This window comes from Zootoca vivipara, chromosome 4 (assembly GCF_963506605.1).
Source record: "Zootoca vivipara chromosome 4, rZooViv1.1, whole genome shotgun sequence".
NCBI classification, from domain to species: domain Eukaryota; kingdom Metazoa; phylum Chordata; class Lepidosauria; order Squamata; family Lacertidae; genus Zootoca; species Zootoca vivipara.
The window spans coordinates 64967801-64989058 of NC_083279.1; the positions used below are offsets into that span (position 1 = coordinate 64967801).

Below are 21258 nucleotides of genomic sequence, written 5' to 3' on the forward strand. Positions count from 1 at the left end.
CTTGACAGCAACTGTAAATTCCCCCAAGTCCTATGCAAGCTTGGCTGCAGTCATCTAATCTTTACTAAATCCTGTGTCAGCTAAACCCAACTTTTGATTGTTTCATCTACCTATATATAAAACAAGAATGACTATAACCTACATCTGGCTGTTATTTGGAGGCCAGTACTAAAAACAATAATGAAAACTTTCAGCTACCAACCTAAGAGAAAGCAAAGTGTAGGATATTCATCTAAACCAATAACCCACACATCATGTCAAACTCAAGAGGGATTACTCCTTCCCCAGAAATGATCTATAATGAACTGAAGAAAATTTTTAAAATAACTTTTGTTAAAAAAACCAGAAACTTTTTTACTAGGATTGATAGGAACTGAACTCCCCAAAGAACAGAAGAAAATATTTATGTATGCTACAACAGCCGCCCGAATATTGTTAGCCCAAAGATGGAAGGAAGAAAAGATACCAACGAAAGAAGAATGGCAAATCAGCTAATGGACTATGCAGAAATTGCAAAATTAACGACAAAGCTCAGAGACTATGACAACGAGAAGTTTAAAAAAGAGTGGGAACCATTTATTGTTTATGTGCAGAAATACTGTAAACAGGTTGATACATTGGCAGGGTTTAAAGTAAATGCTTGCAACTAGCAGAAAATTAGATAAAATTAAGGGAAATAATAATTGAAAAAGTTTAAGAATGGATATGCAGAAGAACTTGGTTAATATAAGGAACCAGAAGTATGGAGGGAAGTCCAGAGATTTAAAGAATCTCAAAGAGAAGGTTTGTGAAAAAGATATTTGTATAAATTTAGATCTGGTAGAAATGTGAGTTAATTACTGTTATTATTTGTGAAAATGTAACTGTGAAAAACTAATAAAATTTATTTACAAAAAAAGAGGGATTACTCCTTGTCTTTTATGAATGGTTTCTAGAATTCAAGACATAGATATGTATCTGAGTGACAGGGCCAGGATAAAGCTTATTCCTCACCTGGAATGAGTTCTGAGGTAATCTATAACAGGGAGACAAAAGAGTTTCTAGTACCGTTAGGTATTCCTATTGCCTGTCAGAGAGAATTCAGAGGCTGAGCACAGGTAGAAAGTCCCACTAAAGGTACTATCATGTACTCCCTCAACCTCTGAACTAGGTTCATAAAGGAGGAATGAAGGCTGACCCTGATATATATACTTTGCCCCTCTTGCACTCCAACCCTTTATTCCCCCAACCCTCTGGAACAGATATTTTGGGGAGACACAATGGGCTGCAGGAGGAGGAGAGGGAAATGAAGTCCCATTGGACAAGCAGACACCCTCTTGCATTATATCAGATCTCAGCCTAATACTCTTCTGTTTCCAATAAATATAATCAGGAAGAATAAGAAATGAGAGGCAGAATGGATTTGGCATAATAGGCAATATAGTCACAGTTTGCTTCTTTAACAAGTGACAGACAAAACACATGTAAAGAAAGTATGCATGATTTTAATTTGGGGTGTACAATATGGAGCAGATTTCAGCTTCGAGGGCCCCCCCTCCTGCTTTAACTTCATTAAATCTTTACTGTCAAGAGTTTGTAACAATTTCTTAAATAAGATGGCAGGTTTCCTGACAGATGGGTAACTGATGTGCTATGCAGTAATCCCTAATTATAAAAGAATTTGGACGGCTGACATGCCTAGCATTAAGGAGGCAACCGAAACAGTGTCACACTGACCCTTCAGAAATGATTATGGTCCAGACATACAATATCTCTGATTACAAGGAATTGGTGAATGTAGTTGGCAAGAACTATTACAACAATTCCCTCTATGAATGGATATCCATTTTTATGTCTCATTTTTATTGTGGCAACATATGAGCCAACCTCTCCCATGCTGATAAACTTCAAACTTCATCTCAGGTAGGTATATAAATCCTAATTATATAACAAAAATAAAAATATCAGCCAAAGGTTCTGCTTAGATGCATTTAATGATCTCCAAGGCTACAATTCTCTCCAGTAAGGCTAACTTAAGTCTCATTGATTTCAGTCGGTCTATGACAGGACATCTGGTTCCAATCCAAAAATCAGTGTACTTCTGAGTTAAGATGGATAAAACTTCTTATAAAAAAGGGCTACTTTCTCTAATATGAGCTGATAGAGATTATTATTATGCATAATGCCTTTGAAAATCCCTAGGGGAGATATAAAAGACTGCTTGATCAAACTATTTTATGAATGTACATAATAAATAAATGAAAGAATGAAAGAAATAGGTAGAACAATTCAACTCCAGATTAAAACATTTAAGAATGAAAAGCCTGGAAAAACAAAACTAAACTAAAGTTATAAAAGAGAGTGCCTAATTGGAAAGATTTGTATTTTATTTTGAATTGGAGATTATGTTAATATATTTTATAGAAACTTTAATTTATGTTTCCAGCTAAGATGTGTTTATTTTTTACTCCCGTGGTCCACAGCCCCACCCCCCAAAGGTTCCAAATATGTGAAATGACAGGTTCACCTACTAAGGTACAAACAATGCAATACCTAGGGAAGGTGTGAACTCCTTTGTGCCTCACCCACTTTGGAATTTATTTTGAGAGAACCAAAAGGCTATCTACATCCCTGTGCCCTTAACAAACAATCAAAGCACTTTGGACATCCCACCAGGATTAGTAATACAAAAATCTGAAAAACAAAGCGACAATTAAAGGGTGAATCTCCACATCCACATCACTGATGGGATGCTCAGCTTCACCATATGGCTTTCCCTTCCTTTGTGGAAAGCAAAACTTCCTGTCAAAGAGCAGCTGCTCTAAGTAATCACATCAGACTTTAACCTTACCATAGTCAACCACCAAACCCATAGATGTTTGTCAATAAGATACTTTGCTCTGATGTTTTTTAAAGGATCCGTATTATTATTATTTTGCTTGAGAGAAGTTTTCTTCTTCATTCTGCTGCAGGCCAACTGTTTTGTAATCAGCTGATGCTTATCAGCATTTAATGGTGGAACTACAACTAAATTCTTGGACATCGCCTCCTAATCCTTCCATACTATTGTAAAATCGGATGTTTTGATCAGTTATTATGTGACCATATTCTTTTGTTAAAGCAGACAGACTATCAAAAGAAGAGTGTGATTTAATGGAAGGGAACATGTCATCACTATGGGTCTAAGCCTGATTTCTCATGAATTAAGTCAACTGTATGAATTTCCCTGAATAATATATGGACATTTTGTTTTGCTATAATAACCACTTCATTAGTGGTTATTTAGAGGTCTGATAACATTTGAGCAACAACGTTACTTCAAGAGACAAACAGAAGTTAGGTACCTTGCCTACTTGTGGTCATCATTCAAGACAACTCAATCTGTGTGAGCATTTTAATCAATTACCAAAATGTACAGTGCTCACAACAATTGCTCTCTATCAAAGTCTTGTAACAGCTGTCAGTGTTGTAATGCAAACCCTTGTTAGTTCTTACACATTCCCCTCTGGAACTAATGAGGGACCATCTGATAACTCTAAACATAGGCACAATTGAGGAAGAACCTACTCAGAATGGGAAGTGTGCATTGATATATGACTCAATACAACCTTAATGTAGCTGTGAATTTAATCTCATGTCTTCATCTTCAGTCTCATTGTTTTTTAGCCAATGCGGTCAAGGTATTTTCAAAAATTAAAAGAGCTTAATTTTCTGCAATCCTATACTCATTTGCCTGAGAGCAAGTCTCATGGTACTCAATTGTGCTTATGTTTGAGTAGATATGCATAGCATTGTGCTGTTAAAAGACAAAATATTTTTTAAGATAAAGAGGGAAAGATATGCCAGCAAGTCCACTAAATAGTATTTATTATGCAAATAGGTCAAATGTTCTTGAATAGAATTCTGCACAAAATAGCCACTATGACAAAATGTTCAGTACTAAAATGTTTAATTCCAAATAGGATGGGAATGAGCAAGTCAAAGCTGATATAACCCACTTTTGTTGCCTCTTCCAAGAAAAAATTAGCATGTCTTTGTCCATTTATCTACTGGATAAACTATGACAAAACTTATGGGTCATGCACCAGGTTTTTGGATAATGCATTCCAGTATTTCACAGCAAGAGCAAACCACATATCCTAGCCAATCATCAATCTAGGTTGTGTAAATGTATCTTCTGAGAAAAAGAATATAACAGTTCATAACCACGGCTCATTCGTGTATATTTGGGAGATATCAGCATGATAAAAACTGAAGTTATTAAAATTAGAAATGAGTAAAAACAGAAACTTCAGCTTTTTATTCCTAACTGGTTTAGGGTTGCTTCTTTATATACAGTATAACCAAATGCTAATAGAAACCATATATAGAATTATTTAAAATCCTAGTCAAGCTTCCTTTAAAATAATATTTAAAAACTATGACTGAAAAATCTTTACCAAATAAGGATCTGATTTAACTCCATTCCTAAAAATACTTTTGTATAGATTATGAACCACTATGATTCTAATGAAATCAACAGGTAAAAAAAAAGATCAAAAGAACTGGGCATAATATTTTCGGTTTTATTTCTAAAATACTTTAATGTTGCTGAGCCCTTCAGGGATGAGGCAGGTATGAATTATAACCCACATGAACTATCCTAGACCCTGCAAACATCATCATGGGAGGTTTGGAGGTTGGCAACACAACAGCAGATCTTCTCAATGGTGGCTCTTTGCTTGTGGAATGTTCTCTCCAGGGAGAAATGCCTGACATCATCTTTATCTATTTTTAGGCACCAGGGAAAAACTTGTTTTTACCCATGCTTTTGGTCCAATTCCCATCAGGCCCAGCCAACATGGCCAATGGCCAAGGATGATGGGAGTTGAAGTCCAGCAACATCTGAATAACCACATGACCCCTACTTCTAGTGTACAACTGTGTAGATTATTTTAACCAAATACTAATAGTCTTCATTGTGTTCAGGAAAAACATCATTTGAAGTAATAAAACATTAAAAGAATGAATGAAGGAAAAAAATGTGCCTTGCTTGGAAACATGATACAGTAGTTTTCATCTTGAACCCAAGTCTGGTACTCTGTCATCTGCCTGTCTCGCTACACACAAAACCATAACAGTATCTCCGTTTATTCAACTTCATAGACAAATGCTTCTTATTCATTCTGACCTTTGAAAACAATCTGATAAACAGACTTTAGAGATGGAAATAAATGGCCAAACAAGCTGATATGCTTTATAGTGTACTAAACATAGCAGGAGTTGAATGTATTAATATTATTTTCCATGATTGATAATTTTATGAAAATGCTAAGTGCACTGAAGTTGTGTTAAGCAGGAAACACATGGAACCAGATAATAACCTACAAACCTTGGAAGATTTTTACAAAGGGGTGAGATGAATCCTGCACAACTAGCTATAAAGAGACATGATCAGTCTGCACATTATAAAATATTTCAAAACATGAATATATGTAGTAGTAAAATGACTTCCATTAGCTTGAGATGGAGGTGGCTTTGAGGCATTTAACAATAGTTTGGACAAAATTTCCCCAAAACCTATCTTTATTTCAATTTTCTTTTCTACTCAGAATAAAATTGCTATTAGTACAGATTGATAGGGAGGGAGGGAGAGAATACCATGCACAGTTTAAAAGGTAAAACACTAGTGATGTCAATACAGGAACAAATGTTCCTGAAAAGACCCCCAAATTAAGAGCTATATAGGTTAATATATAATGCTTGTGGTTATGCCACTCTTTCAAAACGAATATGAACTTTCATTCACTGCCCTCAGCTTAGACTAATCACGACGCCTAATTCTCAAAAAGGGTTGGGAAAGCTCATGCCATCATGCTGTTGAACTGATTATCACCAGCTTTTCTTCTTTCACATTCTATGATAATTTTCCTATTACTTGCTCTAATGTTAATTGGTTTATTTTGGAGAAATTGCGGAGCAATCACTATAAAGTTTTGGAAAATTCAGAATCTCATAAATGCTGCTGTGGTACAAAGAAAAAAATATTCACAGAAACCAGCTAGAGTCCCCTTCCTTTTCAAAGAAGTGAATGTGAAGAAGCAATTAAATAAATACACCTGTTTCAATGGTTTCTTCTGCCAACGATTCTCATTGACTACCTGGGCTAGGTAGTATTACTGTCACATGATTCACCCCCATCATTAAATGCACTGATTTCATGCCTTTTTCTTGCATGCTCTGTCTAGAAAAGTACTATTTTAATCATCTTAACTTGGGGTGGGGGATAGCATGGAAGGAACACTGCTGAGACACCAACTAGTCCATTAAGAAGTATGCGAAAAACTTAACTTGGTTCTAAGCCTTCCGATTCCTGCTGCGTTACTGACGTCAACAGCAGGAGGGGATTGGGTTACCAACTGCTTTTAAAGTGCCACTTAAATCACACCCTGGTGAAAATATTTGACAAATTTGGGCCTTGATAAAAGCTGTCAGGACAGCAGGACGTAGTATGTAAAACCAGAGCAGGCCAGAATGCCCTGTCACTTTTGTTAATGGCCTGCTCATACAAAGCTCTCTTGATGAACAAATGGAATGGAAATAAAAAAAGCAGGCCAGCTCCACTGGATGCCAAGCCTTGATTGCAGGATCAGAGTCTGCTTCTTATATTTTGCATTCACGGGCACAAGTAATCTCTTGCTGACTGAAGTCAGCAGGCTTTTCTCATATACGCAGTGTCTGAAAACAGGCTTCATCCAGTGGTATAAACATTTAGCGATACATATGCTTGTCCCCAAGTCCCATGCTGACACTTTTAACAGATTAAAGCTTGAACAATAAATTTAGCCTTGCCTGGTTGGATCTACACCTCCCCCTAAAATGGAATTAATCTTTTATTCTTGTCATACAAACGGTCATAAACTCAGAGCTGAAGAAGGTGTGAATTTAAAACTCCTGAAAAACAAATAATTTCTTATTTCCGGGGGGGAGTTATGTGCCTTTACCTAACTTCTGATAGTGGAAACATAAAACCTTAAAAACACATGTAAAATTCAATAACTACTTTCTTAAATCACATTCTTATATTGAATCCTTTCAGTATATATATGTGAATAAGCAAAAATAAAATGCATTTGTTTACATTCTTTTTTGAAAGGGTAAACCTGAATCACCTTCTGTCCTCCTAGTTCCTTCTCACACTCACCATCTCAGAACACTAGCTTCTTTAAAAGAGTTTGGACTAATAACCAGGTGAACCTTGCTCTGTCTTGTGAGGAGAGGACAGCACCAATCTAACCAGAGAAACAGACTAGGCAACTGCTTGGTGTGGCAAAGTTCCACATGTGACTGACTCAGCAATTGCTGTGATTCAGGGGGTCAGACCAGGGGTGTAGCAAGGGGGGAGCGGAGGGGGTGGCCTGCTTCCAGCTCCGTCTTTTGGGAGCAGCGCGAGCAGCGCAACCGGCACCCCGCTACGTAGCACGTATGCGCAGCGTTGCTACATATGCGCACTACGTAGCGACGTCCCGCCCCGGGTGTGCATCATGTTTACCGCTCCAGGTGCCTAAGCGGTTTCCCACACCACTGGGTCAGACTTCCCCTCTTCAGGGGCTGAGGCCAGGAATTTAAAGCAGGAGGTATATAGCCAACTAGAAGTACTTGTAGTGCCAGTTTTCTAGCCTAAGAACATTGTTTTGTCCTCCTTTAATTCAGAGGACACCAGCTCAAAAGCCCTGCTCCATCAGAGGCTATAGCTAATAAAGCTGGCCGAGCCTCTTTAAATGAAAAGACTCTTCCCTGTGAAGGAGGAACTGCTGCTGAATCAATATCTGAGTTCTGCTCTCATGAAGTCTCCAGTCCGAGGTATCTTTGTCTCTGCTGAGGTCAGTACTCACAACATAGCAACAATGAGCATGCCTGGAGGAAAGAGCCCCTCTGCCTGCACTTTGAAAGAGACATACACAGAGTTCATTGAGCAACTTATCAGCAGACAACCTTGATCTCCATTGGCTGTCAGAGTATCTACAAAGAGCAGTAGTAAAAGACATGACAAGAGATTATAAACGGCAAGGGCTATAGCCTGGTACCAGATCATACATTAACGTCATAGGTTCAATCTATGGAATCTCCAGATCGAACTAAGAAATAATCCCGCCTAAAACTTTGGAATATGTGAATTTCAAATGAAATTGATTGCAGATTTATCACGTTAGGGATCACACTGCTCTTTTCTGAAAGCTATGGGTCTCATGGTGCCTCCAATTTCTGCAATCTCCTGCCACCAGCAGCCACTTGAGCTGATTTGTAAGTCATTCCAAAAGGGACCTTTTTTGGCAGTGCAAGAGGCTGTAGTAGATAGTGGTAATGGAAGCCCTATTATACAAAGCTTTGTGTGCAAGCCAATGAGATTAAATATCAAGTATTCAGAGTAGCCAATAGAACTAAATATAGCAAGTACAACTGCAGGAAATGAAAAAGTGAATGCATTTTGTATACTAAATACAAAAGCCATGCTAAAAGATTACTTTTCTCTTTAACCTTACTTACTTGCTGGAACACTTTATAAAGGAAAGGAAAGCAATTCACCAACAGCAAAAACGTAGAAACTATCAAACAGATTACCTTGGCAGGCGTATCCCCTTTCTTCATAGCCAGCGTTACACAAACACTTTCCAATGGGAACTAGCCATTCTCCTTCAGTACTGCAGTACATCTTGGGTGCGTCTTCCTCTTTGGAATGATTAACACAAGAACCTCGCACTTCCACCAGTGACTGGGAATCCATAGGGACTGTATCTGGAAACATGGCCAAGTTCTTTACAGTGAAAGGGCACTTCTTGAAGTACACTCGCACTGACACTAAGGCAACGCACGCACCCACATCTTGAAAAGCCAAGTAAAATCCTTTCCTGCTAACAGGTCCCACCTCACGGACCTCTGTGTTGAGTTTAAGAATCCGATCCCCAAGATCCATCTGAGTGAAGCTCTCATCGGCAGCAATGGTATCAATCTTTGTAAACTGATGTTCTCTAAACTTGACGGAATGGTCATCATCAGACTCCATATAATACAGGTTAAAAGTTTCCTTGCAAGTGCCCAGAACTAGTGGGATGCTGTTACAGTCCCTTAGGGTAAATTTGAGTTCTACATAGATCTTCTGAGCTGAGTTACGTGATATCCAGTTTGTCCTCAACCAATTGTTCTGACTGTGGTCCATAACGTTGCAAACCTGATACGTCCTGATTGGCGTATAGTTCTCATCAACACCACTTATTTCTTCCCACTGAAAACATAAATAAAAGGATAGTTACTGGGGGGGGGGAATAGTTATAACAGCAAGCTCACAGATAATTTACCAAGCAATGATCTGATATCCCCTTTTCAATTAAAAGTTAGAGAAAAGACTTAATCAATGTATATTTTTAGAAAAAGCACATGGCACAACTCTCTTCAAATTGTCTCACAATACTGCAGAATGTGGGTAGGAGCTTGCAGGTTTGCAACACACACACAAAAATAACACGACGGTACCAAAATTTGGGCACTTAAGCATACCCAGAAGAAGGCTGGGATAGAATAATTCTCCATGACAGGCTGGGTAATGTTTATGTAGAAGAGATGTCTATCACATTGTTTTCTACCAACATTCTGAAGTACAGTGGTACCTCGGTTTACAAACAGTCCCATTTACAAACACCTCCGTTTACGAACACCGCAGACCCGGAAGTGTTTACATCCGGGTTCTGCGGCGTCAGATGCGCAGGTGCGATCTGTGTAGTGCATGCGTGTGTGCGCAGAAGCGTGCCTTTGGGGAGCAAATGCCTCCGTTTATGAATGCCTCCGTGGAACGGATCACGTTCGTAAACCGAGGTTCCACTGTAATACAGTCTCAAGAGCACAGCACTACTTTTTTCTGAACATTTTGAAACATTTGGGGGAATTGGGTGCAGATCAATCTTTGCGACCTTGCTCCGAGACCCAACAATGAAGCCCACCACAGCTGCAAAATATTTATTTATTATAATGTAATATAATATAATATAATAAGAAGATAACATGCCACCACAACACAATTTGGAAGCAACAAACACAGCTGTACAATTAGATTTACCACTACCTACTTAAAAGAAAATACTGAAAAGAAAAAGTTAATGATAAAGGGTATGAGGATTGTATTGGAAGTTATTTTCAGCTGGAAAATAGCCTGCAGATGAAGAGCTAAGCACTCCCCAACTTGAAATTAGCACCTTCCTTCTGCTGCATTTCAATAAAAGGAAGACGCCTGAAGACTGTTCATGTGTTGCTGGTACATGATCCTGGTGGCCCTTCAATGTTTTGTGTAAGTGAATACACTTCTAAGGCCATAGCCCAACACTGCATTAAGCAAACTTAAAACCTCTGAGATTTATGGAGGTAAATGCACTTAATTCGTTGTTGGACGTTTGGCTTTTTAATTTAGAGCAGCCCAAGCATTTGTGCCATCTGCTTCTTTCTGTAAAAATATATCCATATGCATTGCCTGCGTGACAATAGGTAATTCAGGACACTTGGCTCTGGACTAATTGCACCTGTTTTAGATATAGAAAGTCTATTTTGTGACATACTTTGCATATGTGTTTTATTTGAGAAGCTAATCATTTACTTCTCTAACTGCAGAGAACAAATTATTACATTAAATGAATGGGAATGCACTTTTGTCCCTACTTACTAACATGCAAGCAGGAGCAAAAACCATGCAATTCATTCATGAGTGAAATCCTTGGGATTAATGGAGAATTGTGATTTGGAGTCAAGATTAGGCACGTCTAAATTCTGAGGCCACTGGTTGAAAGATGCAGTGTGAAATTAATGTTTACTGGGCTCCTCGTGTTGATGGTAGATTTATGGAGGCACTAACCTGGTGGAAGTTTAAATTCCTTCTGCTTTTCGTGAAGGTACATAATTCTTGATAACTGCCACGTTTATGTTTTCAGGAGTTCAATTTAAAGGGTAATTTGGCCCAGCTGTATCTCACCTATCTTTGTAGATCTGGAATCCTTTTGGTTGACATGTGGTTATATAATGAAGCTTTAGATTGGCATTTGGTATATTATTAGATATGGACAAGATACCCAACCCTGTCTCAGCCGAAGATATGTCAGCATAACTTTTTCAGCCCAGTTCAGCTGATGGAGGTGGGATGGGAGTAGGACAAGAGAGTGGGGACTTTGGCTGGATCCTAGGTCTATTCAATTACTTGGCAACCCAGCACAGAACAATATTTTTAAAGGCTTGCTATGCCTATTGCTTGCTATTGAATCCTGACAAGACAGAAGTACTGTTTGTGGGTGACAGGAGGTGGGCAGGTGTGGAGGACTCCCTGGTCCTGAAGGACCAGGTGCGCAGCCTGGGAGTCATTTTGGACTCACAGCTGTCCATGGAGGCACAGGTCAATTCTGTGTCCAGGGCGGCTGTCTACCAGCTCCATCTAGTACGCAGGCTGAGACCCTACCTGCCCGCAGACTGCCTTGCCAGAGTGGTGAATGCTCTGGTTATCTCCCGCTTGGACTACTGCAATGCGCTCTACGTGGGGCTACCTTTGAAGGTGACCTGGAAACTACAACTAATCCAAAATGCGGCAGCTAGACTGGTGACTGGGAGCGGCCACCGAGACCACATAACACCGGTCTTGAAAGATCTACATTGGCTCCCAGTATGTTTCTGAGCACAATTCAAAGTGTTGGTGCTGACCTTTAAAGCCCTAAACGGCCTCGGTCCAGTATACCTGAAGGAGCGTCTCCACCCCTCATCGTTCTGCCCGGACACTGCGGTCCAGTGCCGAGGGCCTTCTGGCAGTTCCCTCGCTATGAGAAGCCAAGCTACAGGGAACCAGCCTTCTCGGTTGTGGCACCTACCCTGTGGAATGCCCTCCCACCAGAGGTCAAAGAGAACAACAATTACCAGACCTTTAGAAGGCATCTCAAGGCAGCTCTATTTAGGGAAGCTTTTAATGTTTGATGGATTTCTGTATTTTGGTATTTTGTTGGGGGCCGCCCAGAGTGGCTGGGGGAACCTGGCCAGATGGGCGGGGTATAAATAATAAATTATTATTACTATAAATTATTACTATTACACAGCACAGCAGCAGTCGCCCCAGCTGAATGAAGTTTGGATCTGGTGTAACTTTGCACTCGCTTAATTTACACTAGCTTGCTTTAATGCCATCTCCTTGTGCTTTATGCCAGCATGCTCCCCAACAGTAGTATTGCTAATTTCCCCCAAATCACCCTTTTAGTGAATTCACATATAAGATGCATGTACATGCAAATGGGTCCACTTCCAGTTCTGGTTGCAAGTTGGAGCCCAGCAACATATTGATGGCACAGATTTCACCCTCCTATTCTAAAGCAGCCATTCATTCATTCCTAAACAGATTTTTTTTTTCCTTTGAGTAATTTTTAGTGTTTTTAACGATACTGCAGTTTGTCAGTATATCTTGATATCAACACATCTGTGCATCATTTGTCTGCATCTTGAAGGCAATCTGTTTTCATAGAGCAATTATGTATTAACAGAAATCAAAACAGCCATCTAAATTTAGCTTTCCAATAATAACTAAATTTGATTTAGAATTATTTTATCATTACATCATTAAAAATGTGAGTGGCATGCAGTAAAATACAATATACACCGTTGAGTGCATTTCTTAGATCTTCAGCATGTTCAACATTTTTCATTTTGCCACACTGACACCAGGGGGTGAACACTGAGGTCTAAATTGCATGACAAACCAAGCATCACCAGTATATACCTTCTGCACAAAAGGGTTGTATTGAGCCATTATCACTGCATTAATTTGTAATGAAGACCAAATTGCCTGTAAACTTATAGAGGGATGAGATTTCAGGCCATTTGCACAGATAGCAAAAGACCCAAACTAGCAGTTAACACTGAAGCATTGCTCAACACATCAGGTTCTGATCTTATCTGTAATAGATAGATATTATTTGCACTCATTTCCTGATGGTGCAACACAAATAATTTTGCAATCCCTAAAAGAGCTTTTAAGCATTTAAAAAAACTGTTAATGACCCTGCTGTTCTTAATGCTGAAATTGACTTATAGCCTTGTGTATTCCTATCTTATTATGTGGAGACATCCATTCATTATTGATAGGGATTTTTTATGAGACTTCATGCCCTAGCAGCACTTTCAATCATGTTCCCTCCTGGTACACAACGGAGACCGTTTGATCAATTGGGCTCATGCACTTGAGAGACCAGAGTGTTTAACTGCCCCACTATCACAGCAATCATGTATGACCTCTCAACTTGAAACATGATAAGTCAGGAACCATTTAAGAAACAGCAAATGTTGCTTGTATATTATTATATGCAAGCCATTCAAAACTACAGAATTCCTGCCAGGAATTCTTGGATCTGTTCATAAGAAAACAAGAAGAGTCCACTGGAACAAACCAAAGACCCATCTAGTCCAGCATCCTATTCTCATATTGGGAAACTAGGGAGCAGAATATGACAAAAAAGCACTGGTTTTCAGCAACTGGTATTCAAGAGCATTGCTGCTTCCAACTGTGAAGATAGAGCATAGTCATCCTGGTTAGTAGTCAATGTCATCAATAGCCCTTTCCTCCATTAATCTGTCCAATCCTTTTCACAGAATCATAGCATGGTAGAGTTGTAGTGTTGGAAGTGACCCTGAGGAACATCTAGTCCAACTCGCTGCAATGCAGGAATAAGCAGGTGGCCCACACAGGGATCCAACCAAGCTCTAGCCGAAGAATATCTCCTCCATCAAAATATACATTTTCATCAGCCCATTAGGCTAGCAAATGGTAAAAGAAGACTGGAGTTGCAGTCCTACAATATTTGGAGGCCAATCTCTGTTGTAAATAGATCAACAGAAATGTTTAACATTAACAGCTATCACAACTATTTAAAATACTCTCGAGATTTTGATAGGAGGAAGGCACAACTCCCATTGAGATTTAATAAAAACAGTTGGTTTGGAGATATCGTTTTCCACACTGAAAGATTTAACTTTTTTCACAATTCGACACATATAATTCTTTGTACAGGATTGTACATTTGCCATGAGTTGACAGCATGACTACCTCCAATTATTTCCATACTCATGTCAGACTTATGTTCTGATAGCAGTTGGTGACAAAATATAGACTGAACTAAACTGAACCTGACACATTCACAGAAAACATACTGTGAACATGCGACCCGGGGGGGGGGGGGGGAATCAGAAGAAAAATGACAATTGGATGGGAAGATATTGATATAATATGAAGATTGCTACATGTACCAACAAGCTCCAGATATGCTGTTGGAAACAGACATATCATCCAAGCAGGCAATGTGAAGAATAAAAATGGTATGGCATTCTTGTTGTCAGTGTAATTACTTCACATCACCTTATAAACTCACAATGGCTGGGGAACTCTCATGTTACAGATGCCCTGCATGAGAACAGTATGCATTTTCTGGGTGAATACAAGGGGATTGTTCATATCACTTTTTGGTTGCCAAGCAATCGCCCTAACAAATGGTAAACAAAAAGGACAGAACCCTTTAATGCCGTGACTCCCAAATGTTGTGTCAGGACCCACCAGCGGGGTGCAAAAACCTTGTAGATGAGCTGCCAGGCAGCCTGCAATGAATGCCAGAGACAATGCAGCCCTAGGATCTAATGAATGCATGATGTCAGGGTCAGAGGTGAAGACAACAGGTGGGCACCTCAAACCAAGATCAAGAACAGATGGACTGGTTTCGTTTGGCTTAGTGGAGAAATGGAGGTCTTTGTGGCTTTCACGAGAGGCACAAACCTAAGAGATTCTAACCCACATGGCCCTTTTTTCTGCTAGAAGAAATTACCTCCCCGGTTCAAAACACCATGTGCAGTGTTTTTGTTTGTGTATTGGGGCTTTTCAGAAGCCTTTTTGAGACGCAGCCTTCTGAACCTCCTGAAAAAACCATCAAAGCGACACCCAGCTATTTGTAAAGTCATGCACAGAAGGATTTTCCCCACACATATGGAACAGGGGGGTATGTATTTCCTCATGCCTCAGTTTTCTGAAGTAGGTCACAATCCTTCTTTTGGAATGGTGAAATGTAAAAAAGGGGGGTCAACTACTATTTCAGTTTTAATACATCCTACACTTAAGAAAAATTCAAATATATCTAAGGAAACCCATTGATCAATGGGGAACAAAAGTGAGAAACATGTGCAAGTATGAAAGGACTGAAGGACATCATCAAAAATACCATACTCGAAATTCAGGGTCATTGTAAACTTAACATTCGGGGGGGGGGGGGAATCTTCGATTTTTGCATTCTTACTGCCTGAAACAAAGAGTGTGGTTTCATCAAACAGGTGCACAATATATCATTTCTTTAGTCTACCCTGGCTTTCAATCTGAATATACACAATGGAACTCTCAAATGAATACATATTATCCTATTGTCATTTTAAATAGCATCAAATGTACAGTGAGATTCCTTAATGCTGCACTAAAATAAAACTGTTAAAAAGCACCAGCTGGCTATATCAGTAATGGCTTGCCTCCAAGTCTCAAATGTCTTATTTATATACAATGGAATTCTGCCGGCTGTTTAATATTTAGAGCTAATAAATATAATCAGCACTCCTATGACTAAAAAACCGCAAACACAAATATGCTTGAAAATCCATCCTAACTACAAATTTCACAATGAATGAAGGGATGTGTGTGTGTGCGTGCACACACACACACACATACACACACACTTGATATACTTGAGTAAGGCATACAAATCTATGCATTTGATAGTTTCAGTTGCAAAACTAAGCCTTCTATATATCTATAACGCAAAGAGTGAAGTGGATTCATTTATTGTACTGCCAATAAGAAACAAAGAAGGTTATCCATCAGTTTCAGCAAACTATCAAGAAGTGCTTCCAGTTACAAAACCAGGCACTTGCTCATTAAAGCAACACCCCCACCAGCTCCCAAAGCAGCCTGAAAACTTCCATTACTGACTGCATGACATGGCTGACAAGACATTACCAAATGACTTCCACACTCATTTGAACATAAAAAGTTTCATATTCTCAATGGAATTGGGATAGGTAAAGGAGGACAATATGCTCTCATCTAATGTACGCGCTGTGGTCTAAACCACAGAGCCTAGGGCTTGCCGATCAGAAGGTCGGCGGTTCAAATCCCTGTGACAGGGTGAGCTCCCGTTGTTTGGTCCCAGCTGCTGCCCACCTAGCAGTCCGAAAGCATGTCAAAGTGCAAGTAGATAAATAGGTACCACTCCAGCGGGAAGGTAAACGGTGTTTCCGTGTGCTGCTCTGGTTCGCCAGAAGTGGCTTTGTCATGCTGGCCACATGACCCGGAAGCTGTCTGCGGACAAATGCTGGCTCCCTCAGCCTATAGAGCGAGATGAGCGCGCAACCCCAGAGTTATCCGCGACTGGACCTAATGGGCAGGGGTACCTTTACCTTTAATGTACACTTCATAGCTAACCTATGGTCCTCCATTAGTTGTTGGCAGTGCTATTTTTCTAGAAAAAGAGGTGCCGGAACTCACAATGAAGACGTCCCTTGTTGTCTTATAATGGCAATGGTGCCCACCAGAGAGGTGCCAGAAGTGAATTCTGTCAAGTTCTAGCTGAAATAAAGCCCTGGTTGTTGGACACCAATTCCCATTAGCCCTAGCTAATCAATGGCCAAGAATGTTTGGAATTGTGTAGTTCAACAAAATCTGGAGCACCAAAGGATAGCTACCCCTATCTTCAAGATTAAGCCGTTATTTGTTTCTTTGTTTATAAATGTTGTCATCCATCTGCCTTGGGAGACATTGGTGAGATGTCCCTATGGAGGTGAGGTTAGGCTGTTGTAAAGTTGCAGCGCCTGTTGTGGCTGCAGAGACAGTTGCAGGAGAAACATGTTTGGTTGCAGCTGGGGCAGCTGAAAGCACCCAGTTTATAAAGGAGCAGCCTCAAAAGGGACAGTTGCAGTTAGGGAGAAAATGCTGACTATACGTCAAATCACAAACTGATTTCAGGTTGGGAAAAGAGTTGTAAATTATTTGGGATGACTAGTTAGAAAATCTATATTAAGTAAAGACAGAGAGAGGTGGGAAAGTTCTTATTACTAAGTAGTCAGAAAAAAATGAGGTAGAAGCAAGAATAGGCTGAAAATGGGAAGACATTAGAACTTTTGGGAAGAAAAATTCGTGGAAAACTAAAGGTTTTCAAAAGCTTTTGAGATAGTTTTTTTTTGGTCTTTTTGAGTTCTGTCCTCTATCAATGAAGCAAGCGCTTCTGAAAGCACATCCCTGTTCAGCTGCACATTTTGAAGCAAAGCAACAGAATCCTGATCAATGTTATTGTTGCTGCTCCATGATCACAAAACTTAATGTACAATGAGTTCAAAGTACAAGCTAGTCGGTTGTTTGTTTTGGTATCTGTATTTTCAAGTTATCTATATACTGGATTTCACAGGATTAAAAAAAAAATCTAATCAACTCTCACTAAGAAACTGATTACAGATTGCATCAAGGTCAAAAACAAATTAGCTAAACCCCAGAGATTTCCCCCTCCCCCCCCCAACACTACAGCTCTAAACAAAAAATGTAGCCCTGCTGGGAGCATGTTTCTACAAGTGTGTTTAACTTCTTTCCCCTGTGTTGGAGCCTGCAGAAGGTGGGAGGGAATCACACAACGATTTCATTGTTTGCCTTTTTGATGAATCGTGCCTCCGTGGCAAACTACAGACATCATGAGACGATAATGAAAGTCTCTATTTGCACACCGGTCAGACCTCTTGTAGGTAACCATACAATCTTCCCTCGTGCCCTGCTTATGACCTCAGCGGCAGACCAGGAACCCTCCTCCAAGGATAGGAGGTGGTTTAACCTTCAGACTAGTTCAGTCCCTTGGGATTTCCCCGGCCTCTGAGTTACTACATGTCAAATTATTTGTGTTTCTGATAAAGACGACTCAATCTCAGGGGCTTGAGACAAGACCACCAAACTCATTTGACTTGAATTAAAGTCTCAGATGTCAGAAGCTAGCCCCATATACTGTAAGATAAGGAATGCTTTTTTAATGCATAGCGGCTATTGCATATATTTTCCCTTTCTCTCTCTCTCTCTGTCTGTCTGTCTGAAATGGCAGCATAAATCACTTGCTCTCCTTAAACAATACCTATAGCTTGAAGACACATGCCAAGAGTCTGCATTTCAAATTGTCAAAAATTCTTATTGCATTTGTTTGTTGATAAAAACCCCGAGGTACAGTCTGTCACTGTTCCTACAGTAAGAACCCTTTCTCAAAAGGCTTGTATACGATCCCAAATCTTTCTATATAGTACCTAACTTGGATTGTATCACAATCCCTTGAGGAGGACACTAAGCACAAGAGAAGGGGGAAATGCCGCAGGATATGTTATTATTATTTGGGGCAGGATACAACCCCTAGAACAAGTTTAGGGGGTGCATGGGGGGGGGGGAGAAGAGGGAATTCTAAGTTATGCAAGCAGACCTTGCTTCCTGCATGCACACCCAATTTAGCACTATGTTGAATTTCATCCTTGATTTTTATCCTGAACTCAACATGTTTATTTGTAAACAGTTCACCTGGGAGATTCCCAGAGCATTCAGGACTCCCTCAGACTCCCTTAGTCAGGCCAGAGCATCTGATTGGGTCTCCCAGCCTTACAGGGGTATCACAGCCAGTCCAAACCATCAGATCCCTCTTAATCCACTGGTGACCAGACTAAGGAGATGACCTAACAAAATTCTCCTCCAATCCTAGTGTGTTTGACTCTTCCCCTTGATGTCGACCTTTCCCCTGAAACTTGACCCCCTTCCAGCTGTTCCCTCCCCCCACAGGATTCAAGACCTATATTTATGAAAGCAAATATTGGTGCAGAAAACTGGTAGAGCTAAAAAAAAAAGTAACAGTGGAGCAGAGGAGATGTTTCACAAGGGAGAAGCACCTGGCTAAGGAAAGATAATGTATCCCTTTTTCTGCACCATTGCTTGTTGCAAAGCAGCCCTTTAGGATGTTTTGCAGTGGTGAAATGGCTGCTGAGTTAATGCTACAAACTTACATGCCATTACGATACTACAAATCTGCATTGGCTGCAATGTAACTTATGTAGTTTGTCTATTAAGTTAAAACAGGATTCTCTGCTCCTTAGAATACAGTGGCACCTCGGGTTACAGACGCTTCAGGTTACAAACTCCGCTAACCCAGAAATAGTACCTCAGGTTAAGAACTTTGCTTCAGGATGAGAACAGAAATCGTGCTCCGTCGGCGTGGCAGCAGCAGGAGGCCCCATTAGCTAAAGTGGTGCTTCAGGTTAAGAACAGTTTCAGGTTAAGAACGGACCTCCAGAACAAATTAAGTTCTTAATCAAAAGTACCACTGTATAAGCCTCATTCCCGATTTTTGTTAATCTTATTGCTTGCCTTACCAGCAAAGCTCCTGGTGTGTTTTCTCTGAAAGAAAAACCATATTTTTAAATAAAATATAAAATAAACTAATAGATATTAATTAAATATAGGACCTGATGTACAAAGAATGAAGCTAGCATCTAGGAAAAGACACCAGCGGGGCTTCCCTGGCCACTGTAACATAAAAGCCATTCTAAATATAGGGTTTTTAAAAAGTGTAAAGAGGTGTGTGTGGTTAGAAAGAATTCAAACAGATGATAGATAATAAGGCCTTAATTGCTTCCTTTGGCTCAAGAGAGCCCTCTGGCTACTGAATTCTGGATTTAACCAATCTATGTTCACCCTGTAGCTTTTTCTCACACAATGCCTATTACTGGGACATTTGAAATACTGAACGGCATTCTGAGTAGTAGAATGATCTACCGTGGCAAAGCAATCACATTCTTGGCAAATTTCAAGTGCAGGTAAGGGAAAGGGCACTTTGAATGTATCTCTGTCTTGAGTTGAGATGCATGAGCTCTCCAACACTCAGATTAACCCAGAAATAAATATGAGACTTTCCTAAAAATTGGGAAGATCTTGGATAAATCCCCCCCAAGTCAATCTATGGCACAGAAAAATTACCAAGTAGGGGGAGAGTCAGCAAACCGAATATGGGGCCATTTCATGGTTTTTGCCCCTACAACATCATAATTTCCTCCCATGGAATGCAATGGAGCAACATCACAAGGAGGAAACTGAAAGACCAGGGGAGCTGGCAGTTCTTCTTTGGCTCAGATTTTAATCAGAACCAGAGAAGCATGTGGAGGCTTGCAAAGTTAATATTTCCTTTGAGGTGTTCTTTACCAAACCCTCAAAACACTTTTCCACTCATGGTTCGAGAAAACCTTTGCGTACGTCTCTGGTCTTGGCATAAAATAAATTCTTCTGGGAATGAGATATAGTTTCTCTTATCCCTGAGAGCTATGTGACTCCTATGTTCAGTCCACGTGGGACCTCTGCTTATATGGACTTGTTGCTTAGTAATGAAGCATCAAAACTGGATTGCAGAAAGTTGAGCCAAATTGGCCCTTAAGTTACCTTGATCATCCTCTTTCCTTACTTCTAGGAAATGCCTGAAGTGGCAACATGCACACTTTCCTGAGAATATGCCTGCAAATTATAGATGCTCAACTAACTCACACATCACTATGTGACTGTTCAACAAAGATGATAGCCCTGCAATTGGTTCTGCTATCAGTTTTAAGATCTGCTTTTATGTTCCATGGGGTTCTGTCCCAGCAGCCCAATTCCAGACCCAACCCTATTAGAACCTATGACCCAACACTGAGAGGAACTAGTGAAATGATATTTGTAAGGACACAAGCCAGGGCATTAGATACCACCAGGTTCTCATAACAGGAAAATTGCAAATATCACTGCAGCATACGTTTTTAAGATGCTGCCCCCTTTGAAAAGCTTTGCAAAAACCACTCCCCTGGGATTTCTCATTTACTGGGTTTCAATCTGCGGTCATCCATCACCTCCTTCTTTGTCATGTAACAAGTGTGTGATACCTAAGTGTTTACTGAGTGGGGGATGCAAGGTGACAGCACACAGTCGCACAGCCTGTTTGTCAGTATACAGGGGAAAATCACAAGAAGTAGCTCCAGCTGTCATGTTAATTAAGCATTGTTTGGCTTTGCAACTGCTCTGATTGGTCATCACCATGAACATTCAAATAAAAGGTAGAAAAGAGCCTGTTAGAAGGTCACACGGCAGATTTGGGGTAGGTTTCAAGAGTCTGATTCAAAGAACCATACCTACATTCACCTCACAGAGTGAGACATACAGAGCAGTTCACA

General features: G+C 40.1%; 1 protein-coding gene across 2 annotated transcripts in view; it reads right to left on the reverse strand.

Moving 5' to 3' along the window:
• EPHA3 (EPH receptor A3) overlaps positions 1-21258 on the reverse strand; it is a 218221-nt gene that overhangs the window by 129595 nt on the left and 67368 nt on the right. For both annotated transcript variants that reach the window (XM_035116807.2, XM_035116806.2), the window contains exon 3: positions 8581-9241. In XM_035116807.2, the coding sequence (XP_034972698.2) occupies positions 8581-9241 (661 nt within the window). The remainder of the gene's footprint in view (positions 1-8580; positions 9242-21258) is intronic.